Raw genomic sequence first — 13248 nt, 5'->3', positions numbered from 1 at the left:
TCTATAGCCAAAGTATGTGAAGTATACAGAAAGTAAATATTTATGATGATAAAGCCCATAATGTGGGAAGTAGAAATTTGGTGTGTTTGTATTGATTGCGTGGTAGTTTAAAAATTATCATAAACAACTACACAAAAATAAGTGTGCTTTACAGTATGAGGATGAAAGTGATAAATGCTGTTAGTAGAAAAATTCTAATTTACCAAGAACACAGATTATAATACTGTACCTGTTGGACAAATTCCACCAATAGCAGAATCAGATGGCTGGAATTCAGACGATTTACCCAGGCAATAAAAGCCAGCACTGCAGTCAGGACCTGGTCCGGTCATATTGTAATCGGGACAGTACTTGCCGGCATCACAATCAATACAGTCATCCAGGCTTTTTCTGGAGTGTGCAGTGCTGTACAGAGATTACAGTAATGATTATCAATTCCATTATGAACAATGAAACATGCAAAAACATTTTTTTAAATGTGACCAACCTATCTTTGTAAAATATATCTAATCTGAAAATTTGATATTGAAATCATTAGCCAATATGACACCTATTCATTTACACATTTGCAAAGTAGTTAAACAATAGGTATGCTATGTAGCTAAAGCTTGAAAAAATTGAAATTTGTAATGGGAAGGATTTTTTTTTTTTCACAGAGTGTGGGGTGAGACTGAAGAGGGGTGGAGGTTGGTGAGTATAGGGAGATACTGGCATCCAGGAGTTAGGAGACCTATCAAATTAATCACAGAGTGTGGGGTGAGACTGAAGAGGGGTGGAGGTTGGTGAGTATAGGGAGATACTGGCATCCAGGAGTTAGGAGACCTATCAAATTAATCACAGAGTGTGGGGTGAGACTGAAGAGAGGTGGAGGTTGGTGAGTATAGGGAGATACTGGCATCCAGGAGTTAGGAGACCTATCAAATTAATCACAGAGTGTGGGGTGAGACTGAAGAGGGGTGGAGGTTGGTGAGTATAGGGAGATACTGGCATCCAGGAGTTAGGAGACCTATCAAATTAATCACAGAGTGTGGGGTGAGACTGAAGAGAGGTGGAGGTTGGTGAGTATAGGGAGATACTGGCATCCAGGAGTTAGGAGACCTATCAAATTAATCGGAAATGTACTGAAGATTTTAAACTAAATTTGAAACCCGCCCTGGGGCGGGTATAATTGCTAGTAATGTATAGAATTATCAATAAACAGCCAATCCTAAGATCAAAGGCGAGTTCAGCATCCCGTGGTTCGATTGCCTTGACTGGACTATAGATTAATATCAAAGAATATCATTTGAAATGGAGAAGTTTTAACATGTGTCCATTAATTTTACTGATTACTGGCTTGAGAGAGCATGACATGACAACAAAAGGCGGAATCCTCAGTCAATTGAATCAAGAGCAAACTACAAAATATTTTGTTTGGATTAGGAAAATCGAAAAATTAAAAACTAATAAAATGGGAAATTAGTAACAAGCTCAACAGATATTTTAAAATAGCAAGTACAACATTTCAAAAGCTTATATGCAAACACTTCCATAAGCTCTGAACAAATTAAAACATACCTTCCTGAATCTGAAAAGCTTTCGTAAGGAAAAAAACAAATTTGCGAAGGTTGCGTTACTATATGAATGTATAAAGGCCCTTTTAATGATGGAAAAAAATCACCTGCATCAAATGGTCTTAAGTGTAGAATTGTATGTGCGGTTTTTGGGATAATTAAAATGTTGCTTTGTAATAGGCTAATTGAAAGTTTTAACTTTCAATAATTATCCTTTTCACAAAAAAACGACAGAAATTTTAAATAATTGGTGTCCCATTACACTTCTGAACACAAGCGATAGATTAAATTATTAAATCAGTAGTGAATTAAGACCAAGAAGGTTATAAAATGCTGTTTTGCCAGTGAAAAAAACATTAGTTTAATAAAAGTGCTGGTTTCTGCCACAAAAGAGGAACAAAATGCATCTAAAAAATGTGTGCCAATTTTGTCCTTTAGTAAACCAAAAGAGGTCTGGTAGTAGAGCCTAAATGGTAGTCTGATGCACACCAAGTACCAGGATGTTTTTTTTGTATTTCCAATCATGAAAAAGTGCACCTTTAGCAGATGATCACGGTAAATGGAAGATCTTGCTGTACGATATTCAGCTTGTCAAGTTTCTTCGAATAAGATCCCTGTTCAAATAACTGTTTTGAATTGCTGAATTATTTGTTTACATTATCAATTGATTTTCTAATTTTCAAGTGAAAGATAATATTTACCCATATGTTCCTGGAGGACATGGTGTGGGTGATCCACTTCCCTCAGGGCAATAAAAGCCTTCAAGGCATAGTCCATAATCGGTACTGGTCGTGTCATCAAATGGGCCTGATTCATGCGCCTTTCTATCTGACCAATATCCAGCTGATATATTTCCATCTGGTTCTGTCAAGCCAGGAATGCTACAATACATTCCTAAAAGAAGTATGCAAAAAGAGGCGATTTAACGATATAATAATAATAATAACATACCAGTTCTTGTATAGCACCAAATTATAATGAATGAATCATTTTCAACTACATGCTTCTACCCTAAGGGTCAGTGCAGCCACTTTAAGGCGCTCTCTCATCTGTCCGTGACACAGTGGCTGTGTGTGAACTAGTACACCGGCCTAAAGAAGAAGATTTGGAGAACCATGGAGCGAGTTAGCCTCTTACCCTTGCCGATGTTATGGCTAAGGATTACGGTTCCAATGTCTTAATCACTCGGCCACTCACTCACCAAAAATACACCCTTAGAGAATTTTACACATCAGTACAGGAGGGAAGTGGAGAACAGAGTGTCTGCACTCATCGGAATGTAACATTTATTCCTTCATGCCCAGCAATCTGCGAATAACCATCCCACTGTTTAGCCTCACCAAATCAGTTTTATAGTATTGAAATTTTCATTTTTGTACACACATTTATAATTATATAATGTTACACAATTTCAATTCAAATTTGAATTGTATTGCAGATGTTCCTACCTGGTAAACAGTCAGTGCAAGCATCTTCCGTTTCCAATTTTTCATGAGCACCAAAATATCCTTTCGGACATGGGACCGGATCAGATGGTGCCTCTAAACCACCAAGGCAATAGAAGCCTAGAAAAAATGAAAATGTTAAACTACATCTATAGGTAGTGACAATAATGTCATGGTAAATAATCCTACTTTCATATTAGATAAAATAAAACAAAATACTAATATCTATATATATTTTAAATACATTACCAAATTCTAAATCACAAACTAAGCTTGTATGTATTTTTTAAATAGCATTATAGTGTTACAATCTCTAAAAGTTCACAATATACATCTGTTCTCAAAAAGGGTGTACGGTATATTGTTAGTACAGTATAAAATACAGTGTCTAACAACAAACAATTGTACTGGATTAAATAAAATTACATGTTGGCATGTTGAGAGGAAGTTGGACTATCACTGATAAACTTACCTTGAGGACACAATACAGGATCATTGTCTGGTACACAATGGTACCCTGGTAGACAGTCTAAACAAGCGTCCATACCAGTCTCATTTGCATAAGTACCAGGTGGACAGCCTAGTTCTTGCTTACCATCTGGGCAATAATGTCGTTTTGCACATATGTTTCCTGTGGTGTTATCATTTGGGTTCATACGATCTGCTCCCAATATACAATAATACCCTGCTTGGCACTGACCTTTAAATATAATAAAAACTATAATGTAAAACAATTTGAAAAATCTCAGAAACCACACACGCTGTAGAAACATAATCTATCTCATTGTATGTTCATACTTTGCATAAAAAATAAGAAAATAAAAGCATACAAATGCCAAGTCTGAGGTTAACGTGACCTAAAGTGCACTAAAACAGCAAGGACCCAAACATCAGTTACTCATTTCACAAGGAACTATAATTTTGGCATTTACTTAACCTTTCAAGTGTTCTTTAAAACTATTGGAGCCCAAGTTAATTGTCTGTTGTCCCCTTTTTTTAAATAATGCATATAGTGTACTATTTGATCAGTAAAACCACTAGTTTGTATTCTCAGACATGAAAAATCTATGAAATTTGCATATTTACATACATAAATTTGCATATTTATGTATAGTAATTTGCATATTTATTTATAAATTTTTGCATATATACTGTATGTATAAAAACGTATTAACATTGACTAAATAAACAAACCTGTTTTATCAGAAAGACCAGTTGCATCACAGTAATAGCCTGGGTCACATTCAATACAATCTTCCTCTGCAGTAGCCCCTCTGTAATCCATGTAAGTACCCTTAGGACACTCTACCATACTTGTAGCACCCTCAGGGCAGTACCTACCCTCATGACACTGATCGCCCCATGTTAAACGTACAAAGCCTAAAAACAAATTGTACAAATACTAATATAATAATAAATGACATCACCTAGCAAGAAAAGTAAAGGAATCGATATGGATCAGAACAGAAAAACAACATGAACAGAGACCAGAGAGGACAGAAACTCTTATGATGGCATGCTACTCAGTTGCACCCATAAACATCCAAAGGGTGGGCACCAGCGAAAAGCTGACACAAGAACAGAGAGCAACAACATAAGAAAGCATCGAGATACGATGAGTGATTTCAAACTATCAACATATCACTCGCGTGAACAAAGGCAACCTATGCTTGTAGCCAAAACATAACAAAACAGTAAGTCTATGTTTTATTGTTTACCAAAAGGAAAAAATACAAACATAATTTCTTCAGACATTATCATGAATTTTCAGAGACTAGAATACCTGTAAGAAGAATGTTAATTTACCATTTGAAGTATCATTATTATAGACAGGATTATCAAACTCAGCACCCTCGTAGCAGATGTGCCCAGCTTTGCAGTCACCGGTAACAGCTGTCTGGCCTGTGCCAGAACAGTACTTCCCAACAGGACAGATTGTACAGTTGTCAATGCTTATCTGGTAAGGCACTTCTGAGTAGGTTCCTACATGACACAACTCATAGATGAACGCTCCAGCACCACAATATGTACCTGATAACAAAATGAAGGGTATTGTAAAAACAGAAAATACTTGATAGAAGAAAACAGTTACTTAAGTTACTTCTGTAAGATTAAACCCACATGGTTAGTAATTAGTTAGTCATTATAAACACTTTAAGTATATGGAATATGAGCAAATTCCTGCAGTTTCAGACAAGTATATTAAATAACTTAGAGGCGGTTCTAAAAACTTTATATTTTTACTAAATTTAGGGAAAATTTAGCGAATTTAACACTTTATACTGTTTGTTGATAGCCGGTAGTGTTTTTCCCCCCATTTATTTTGTATTTGAGGACAATAAAATATTGATTGATAAATTATTACCTGCAGGACAGGCAGTCTGATTTGTCATTCCTTCCATCGGACAATAAAATCCTGGATCACATACAGTACAATTCCCTTGTCGATCAAATGGCTGATAAGTTCCTTGGCTACATGGAAAAGACTGTGTTGATCCTTCTGGGGCATAGTAACCTGGTAATGCGAACGTGTCTGGAGTTGGAGTAGATGAGCCACTTACACAGTAATACCCGGCCTCACATGGACCAGTGGGCTCTGCAAAAGTGAATAGATTGATTATGTTATGTGAAAAATGCAAGGCACTTTATATAGTTCTTCAAAATTGAAGAATATAAAATTGTTAAGCCTACCTGGTGTTCGTGCATTGCTGCAGTAATACCCTGGATCACATTGCCTGCAGCCATGGTAGTTCACCGCACCAGATACATTACTGTACGTTCCTTCTGGACATGGACTACTTTCAAATGAACCTAAAAAAGAAGTTTCATAAGCTGCTGCTGCTTGCACTGTAAACTGAACACAGGTTACTATACTTTTGTATAATATCTCTATGTGAATGTATATTTTATTAGTGTGATTTGATTAGTATTAAATGAATTTTGCACTGGTTTTTGTGGAGAGTTTGCAGTCTTTAAAATAGTCTGCTAGGGAATTGACTGTATTCTCATTCTAATAAACTGCTGTACAGACACTAAAGCTTGGTTCCCACTAGCGACCCAACTATAAGCCTATTTCGAAAATCTTGCACTACACATCCAAGCGTCAAAACTACAAAATACAAATTTTAAATACCAAGTATACAGTATCCACCAGGGGGGCATATCTCTCCTGTCACTCCATCAGTTGGGCTTGACTTGTATGCACCCTCATAGCAAAGATATCCTGCATCACAGGGTGCTCTAGGTGTAGTAAGGCCTGGAGCATCACAGTACCATCCTGGGTCACACAGCGGACAGCCTTCCAACAACTCAATTTCTGTAAAACAAAAAAAGGTTTTATTATTATACAACATGTTTAATTCATACACACATCTGATTGGTTAATAGCTCAAAGTGCAAATATATGTAGTAAGGTCAGCATACAGTATGTAGCTTAAAAATAACAATACTATAGAATATGTAGAGTGAATCGTATTGTTATTGGAGAACAACAAAATAGTTTTGGAAAGTTTGCAACATGCCTGTTGTATTGCCATATCGTCCAGCAGGGCAAGGGGTAGCTGCAGAAGAATTGCCAGGGCAATAATATCCTCGAGGGCAAGAGACAGGATCACCTGTACCAAGTGGGCAGAAGAAACCAGCTGGACAATCAAGACAGTCTGCAAGTGTTTCTCCACCAGATGTACTGATGTAAGTAGTAGCTGGACATGGTTCCTAAAAAAAAACAGAAATTGTAAGCATTTAAAAATGAAATATAAATATCTTTGACCAGGCAATAAAAGTAGGGTGAGTATGAAATTTCAGTAATCAGACAAATCAAGCTTTTCTAATCATCGGTTGAAAACTTCCATTTGTTTATATGTGATATTATAATAGGTATAGGACAGATTCTCTTCTTTTAAGTATTTGTTTGCACAAAAACGTTGCCCTTTTGTATACAAATACATGCCTTGATGCCAAAAAGCATCTCTGTATCTTCAATATGCGCCAAAATATATAACACACTGTCACTCTATGCATTTTGTATTTTATTCAGATTCTGAGAGCTTTATTAATTACACATTAATTTAAAATTATTTTAAATCAATTACCTGCTTTGAACCATATGAACCAATATTGACTGGGTTTACTCCATATGGATTTGTAAAGTTAGTAGGGCAAATATAACCCGGTAAGCACAATCCTGAGGGATTGTCAACACCTTCCAAACAGTAGGAACCGGCATCACACAGTGTACAGTCTGTGACTGCTTCTAGTCCAGTGCCTGGATTGTATGTTCCTATTGGACAGTTAATTTCTTCAGGGGTGGCTTAAAAATAAAGACGATAATAAAAAAAATTAATTAAAAGTTGCATAATTTCAATATAAAATTATATGTATTTTTTAGTTATGTTTTGTTTATATTTTATCTATGGTTAGCAGCCTAGCATAACAGCCGAGAACTTCACTTTATTTCCTTTTGGAAACACATGGTGTACCACAAACCTTACTTTACTATAGTGATTATTCACATTAACCTTTAAACAATATTTTTTTTTTTATTTATTTTTTTTTTTATTCTCATTTTAGGCAAACTGCCAAGGATTACCACAAGTGAATTCTTTCACTATCCTTCTCAAAGGTGGCAATCCCATTCACAAGACAAACATATACACAAGATGCTCTACATAAACAAAGACTTATTATTAAGTCTTTGGGAGTGGAGTTGTAAATTGTCATGAGAAAAAAACCCTAACATATGACAGGACTTGAACCCAGGACCCTTAGATTGGTAGCCAAGCATCATAACCACCAAGCCACAGCAATATCTACGATACGATACGATACAATATCTAATTTTATTAAGATGTTTCTATTTTTATAGCAATTTTAACTAATTTTTAGTCATTTGTAATACATTTCATTTCAGTCCTTGACTGTCGTTTTGTAATATATTTTTATATACCGAATAAATAAATAAAAATAAATAATATGTTATTGCCAATTATGGAGATATTTACTACATCAGGTTTATCATATACAATAGATTTGACAACATTTGTACTATATTACCTTCAGGGCAGTAATGAGCCATACTGCAATCAGTAGCATCGTCTAGTGAGTGAAGTCCAGCAGGACAGTATTTACCAGCTGTACATCGTTTATTGTTCAACATATCAGATTCTGATGTGGAATTACTGTCACAGTAGTACCCAGCCTCACATGTCTTACACTCGCTCTGACCAGGCTCCGAGTACATGCCAGTGCCGCATTCATAAGGGTTAATCGTTGCGACTCCGCACCAGTAACCAGCAGTACATGCTATACAGTCATCCTGGTATTTTGCAGACTCTCCTTCTTGCATGTTTGTGTTGATGTTCATTCCATAAGGCATGTATGTACCGGCTGAACAATTTATGGGTGTTACGGTGCCGTACTCACAGAAATTACCTTAAAATAGATTAAAAGTTAGTTTGGTTTTGGCTTGGGATTAGACGTTTTTTCAGTATTAAAGTAGTCTGGGTTAGGGAGAGTAACTGTACTTGGCAAATGCTTTCCATAACCAATTTTAACCATAACCAAGTCTAATTTACCTGTGAATATTTGGAGTAAAGGGTGGTTTGGTGTCTAAAGAGCTTTCAGTGGAAACATTTTTGCCAATGAATGTGACCTTAGGCTTAGGTCAAGAGAATTACCTTGGGTGCAATTTTTACAATCTCCTTCGTCATCTTTTCCATAGTCCAGATTGTAAGTTCCATTTGGACAGGCAAATTCTTCAGCAAATGCTGTTCCCTCTGAGCAGTAGTATCCTGGAGGACACAGGGCTGTTTCTTCTGGTTCTCCACCTAATTCATTGGTTAATAAATGTTAAAATCAATGTTGTTTTCATAAAACATTTTGGTTCACTACAATGATGAAATGTACAATCAAACTTTAGCCCATGGCTGCCCAGTCACAAAAGATATTGCTAGTGACCCAATACTATATGTTTTGTTTGTTATTGTTGAAAATTAGACTTAAATGATCCTTATTTTACTGTAATATCAACATATTCTAAACATTTAAAATGAAAAGTAAAATGCATACCCAAGCAGTAGTATGTTGGTGTGCAAAGAGTACAATGGGATGCATCACTAAGGTTAGACAAGGGTGAAAATGTGCCTGGTGCACATGGGAAACGGTCTGGACTGGGTGTCTGGGCAGGACAGTAGTAGCCTGGCTTGCACGATTGAGGCCCATTTACAGTATCATCTGCAAAAAAAGATTTTTTTTAAATATTAACATTCTTGTTGGTTGTGAAACTACTATAACTGTAATAATTAGATTACATTTTTGTTATTTAATGTTTCATTCAATCTTATTAAAAGGTTGTTAAATGTGGAATTAAATGCGTTATGCAAGATTATAAAAGCTGAAATTCTATAACCCGATATAAAAGCATCATGTCCATATGGGCACATCACATTTTTTTTGTCACATAAAGTTTGAAGACCCTGGATCCGTCTCTATTGGTAACACTTACTAAATATAGATTAACTGAGTTTTAAAAACTGTGAGTTCTAAACTAAAAAATACTTAGTTTCTCAATACAGTTAAATTGTTTACACATTATTCTTTACTATGCATCATTCCAACAATATTTTCTTTTCAATTATGAACATAATATTTTGTACAGTACATTGTAAAACATTTGACATCAATGTCGCCATATTCATAAAACTGCAGTGGCTTTCACACCTTCGGTTATAATTGAAAGATACTTACTGAGACCAGCTGTTCCCCAACCACAGTACATGCCTGGTGGACACACAGTGCATTGCTCTGATGATGGAAGGTCAGTTCTGCCAGTGTATGTCCCAGGTGGACACGGATATTCAGTATCTATAATGGTACCTTGTGGACAGTAATAACCTGAAAAATGAAAAGATTTGAATCATTGACATTTAATGGTATTATAGCTGTGTAATTTCAGTTTTATACCCACAGACATAGTGTAATGTAACGAATGGTGTAATAATAGATCATTGATTATGGTGCTGTGAATTCAGATGTTAGAATTTTCAACTACATGCTTATCCACTAAGGGTCACGTCATGTCAGTGCAGCCGATTAAGGTTCACTCTACTACCCCTACTCGTCTCGAAAGATGTACAAAGTTCACACAAGTGTTTTGTGTAAACTGTGCCTATGAACATGTAGCATTTAAGTGTGCCACAAACACATGCCCATATTATGGCTATGCATTTCGGTTCCACTGTCTTACCCGCTCTGCAACTCACTCTGTTATTAGTTCAAAGTACTGCTTCATGGAAAATGTGAAAATGATTTTCAGTTACAAATATCAATTTACCTTCAGCACATGGATGTGTACTATTTGAAGATCCTGAGAGAGGACATGAGCGTCCTTGATCACACAGCTTACAGTTGTATTCGTGGCCTGCCCCTTCATCTGGGTTGTATGTACCAGGAAGACAGCTTTGGGGTTGAGTGGTAGGCTCTGCAGCACTTCCATATGGACAATAAGTTCCAGATGGGCATGTCTTACACTGGGAGGAATTCTTAAAGCCCATAGCATCACTGTAAAACAAATTATAATTACATTGAAACACAAAAAAATGAAGGTCAAAATATACTAAATTTTAATTGGCCATATCAAAGTAGTATTAAAGTTATTCACTTTAAGTCGAAAATTGGAGACAAAAACAACAATTTTACGTAATTAATAGCTAAAATTAATTTGATTACATTTCGTCTGGAAAACAATTAAGTAAACAAAGATTTCAAACCATGAGTATACATTATGCATGATGCTAATTAGGATTGTTTACAACTTGTCACGGTTGAGAAGGTGTTTTCACACAGATCGCGAGGAAGTTTTATGATTATGCATACAGAGTAGCCAAATATGCGCATTGCATTATGAGATATGTTTTGATCGAAAACTTTGACTGGAAGTCAAAGTTATTTTTTAAACTATTTTTGGTGAAAGTTAATAACTATTATAATACTTCAAAATGACCCACTTTTTATCGAAATCTTTTTATTTTAATTTTTTTTGGAATTTGACAAAGGGACAATACATCTTTAACTTTGTTTTTTCCAGCTCAAAGCAAAAAAAGCAACTCCTTAGAATTTTTTTTGTTTGAGAACACAAATTCAACATTGAAAATTATAGTTTTTGTTTATTAAATTACCACAAAATTCATACAAAAAAAAGTGGCCTAATATACTTACCCATAAGTACCAAGTGGGCAAGAATTTTGATATGCACTAGACTGTCCTTCCAAGCAGTAGAAACCAGCTGGACATTCATTGCCGTCATACTCAGATGTCCCCTCTCCACAATAGTAACCACTAGGGCAATTTTTGCAGCCATTGCTAGCTGATGTTTGATTGACCTCGTCATTGTAAGTTCCTCCTGGACATGGGAACGCGGTTGAGAAAGTGGTTCCTAGTGGGCAATAGTGACCAGTCGGACATTCTTTGTCAATATATTTAGTTTCGCCAGGACCAGCGCAATAAAATCCTACATAAAAAATATGAAAAATAGTTGGGTTAAAGCAGAAAAAAGCAAAAATAAATAAGAAAAATGTGTTATGCCTTGGGGACCGAACCTCAAACAGGTGCATGTCCTAATCTGTGATTAAGATGTCTCTGATAAAATAATTTGTTTTGGTATTAGCACTAGGAAGGCACTCTTGTATTGTTCTGTATTTCTTAGAATTAGTCCTAGGAGATTTTCATTGAACAGTATAAAGTGTCAAGATTTGTCTGTGGGTGGAGGCAGGCTAGCTTGGAGAATTTTTGGTGTAGTAACTAACTGATAGTAGTAGTTTGTGCACTCTCATACCTGGTGGACATGGAAGACAAGCCTCAATCTGGTTTTTAGATCCATTGTTAGGGTTGTATGTTCCAGATGGACAAGAATAAAAATTTGTTCCATCACACCAACCACCAGGATCACAAACTCCATCATCAGGGGAGGGAGATGTGGAGGCTTCATCACAAATGTAGCCAGGATTGCAGGCTTCACAATTGACAGCGCCCTCATATGAATATGTGCCTATCGGACACTCCTCAGGAACTAGAACAAATGAAAAAGTTCAGAAAATATTAGTGGATAAGTCAACAGATATTCTATACTCCCAGAAATGTCTTAATATAGGCAAGATTAGATATAAGGCATATAAACAAAATCCAGGTCTCGAAATGGATAATTGTACATGTTGCTTATGTGTGTTTATTCTGTTACATACTTCAAATTGTGAATCTAACAATGTAATGTATAATGTTTATTTTGAACAAGAATTAATATAACATAACATAATTTCTTTTTTCAAGACAATTTAATGAACATTGCAGAAAAACGAGACGGAGACGGAGTTAAAAACTTATTGACCATCTCCCCCTTTCCATAGAATGTAGCAGTAATGTAAGACGTAAGGAAATAGAGTATAAACAAATGCTACTAAATTCAGAATAACCTTTGAGACTTAAAAAAGAGATCAACTAAGCCTACCTTCTTGATTAGAGCACTGAAATCCAGCAGGGCAGATAGTACAGTTAACAGCACGTTGCTCTGAGTAATACTTAGAATTGCATCGTTGTGGTCCACTATTAGTCGCCGGACAGTAATACGCAGGTGGACAATCGGTACAAGATGTTGCAGTACCAAGTGAATATGTTCCTGGTTCACAAGTTATACTAGGCAAACAGAAAATTGATGTTAATAATACCATTTATTTTAAAAGTTTTTGCTCAGCTATGCACCACCATGCTTCTGTGTCCTTTGTATAAAATGATGGTTGAATGCAAAATGTTTGGTTTATTACAAAATATTAATAATGAATAACAACAGTACATCTTCTAATCATCGGATTTCATTGTCACCTTGTTTGTTAATCTATTTTTATAATAAAAGAAAACATGGGGTCATTAAAAAAAACCATCTTACCTTGGTTCAACATCTTTATCTGGACATGCACTTCCAGCTGGGCAAGCAAAGCAATACGATTGGTTGCCCAATGAATAGTGGCCAGCTTGGCATTCAATTAGCAGTTCTTGGTTGTTCACTGGACACAAACTTTAGAAGAAGAATTATTTAGTTGATGAAATTTGAACAATCTTTGTCAAACCTAAGTTTTGCAAAAAGTAGATTTCATAGACAAAATAAATCACAGACAGCATGAGGCTGCTTAATAAGAAATTACATGCTTCTCTATATGTTGCATGTACAAAGACATGCTTCTTTAAAACATGCTTCTTTAAAA

At 35.7% G+C, this 13248-nt stretch overlaps 1 protein-coding gene across 3 annotated transcripts in view; it reads right to left on the bottom strand.

Annotated features, from left to right (window-relative positions):
- The window catches only part of LOC140056689 (uncharacterized), a 79927-nt gene that overhangs the window by 53111 nt on the left and 13568 nt on the right, over positions 1 to 13248 (bottom strand). For 2 of the 3 annotated variants that reach the window (XM_072102146.1, XM_072102147.1), the window contains 20 exons: positions 12933 to 13061; positions 12498 to 12682; positions 11829 to 12062; positions 11213 to 11504; positions 10329 to 10555; positions 9743 to 9889; positions 9065 to 9229; positions 8674 to 8823; positions 8051 to 8428; positions 7090 to 7307; positions 6520 to 6712; positions 6132 to 6314; positions 5690 to 5809; positions 5364 to 5594; positions 4805 to 5029; positions 4193 to 4378; positions 3471 to 3698; positions 3002 to 3118; positions 2255 to 2447; positions 230 to 405 (listed from right to left, as the gene is read on the bottom strand). In XM_072102146.1, the coding sequence (XP_071958247.1) occupies positions 230 to 405; positions 2255 to 2447; positions 3002 to 3118; positions 3471 to 3698; positions 4193 to 4378; positions 4805 to 5029; positions 5364 to 5594; positions 5690 to 5809; positions 6132 to 6314; positions 6520 to 6712; positions 7090 to 7307; positions 8051 to 8428; positions 8674 to 8823; positions 9065 to 9229; positions 9743 to 9889; positions 10329 to 10555; positions 11213 to 11504; positions 11829 to 12062; positions 12498 to 12682; positions 12933 to 13061 (3977 nt within the window). Of the gene's footprint in view, positions 1 to 229; positions 406 to 1557; positions 1631 to 2254; positions 2448 to 3001; positions 3119 to 3470; positions 3699 to 4192; positions 4379 to 4804; positions 5030 to 5363; positions 5595 to 5689; positions 5810 to 6131; positions 6315 to 6519; positions 6713 to 7089; positions 7308 to 8050; positions 8429 to 8673; positions 8824 to 9064; positions 9230 to 9742; positions 9890 to 10328; positions 10556 to 11212; positions 11505 to 11828; positions 12063 to 12497; positions 12683 to 12932; positions 13062 to 13248 lie in introns of those variants that run through there. The other variant, XM_072102149.1, reaches the window with a different exon arrangement.

This window comes from Antedon mediterranea, chromosome 8 (assembly GCF_964355755.1).
Source record: "Antedon mediterranea chromosome 8, ecAntMedi1.1, whole genome shotgun sequence".
Classification (NCBI taxonomy): domain Eukaryota; kingdom Metazoa; phylum Echinodermata; class Crinoidea; order Comatulida; family Antedonidae; genus Antedon; species Antedon mediterranea.
The sequence above is the reverse complement of the archived record's forward strand: the minus strand, read 5'-3'. Positions and strand labels throughout refer to the sequence as shown.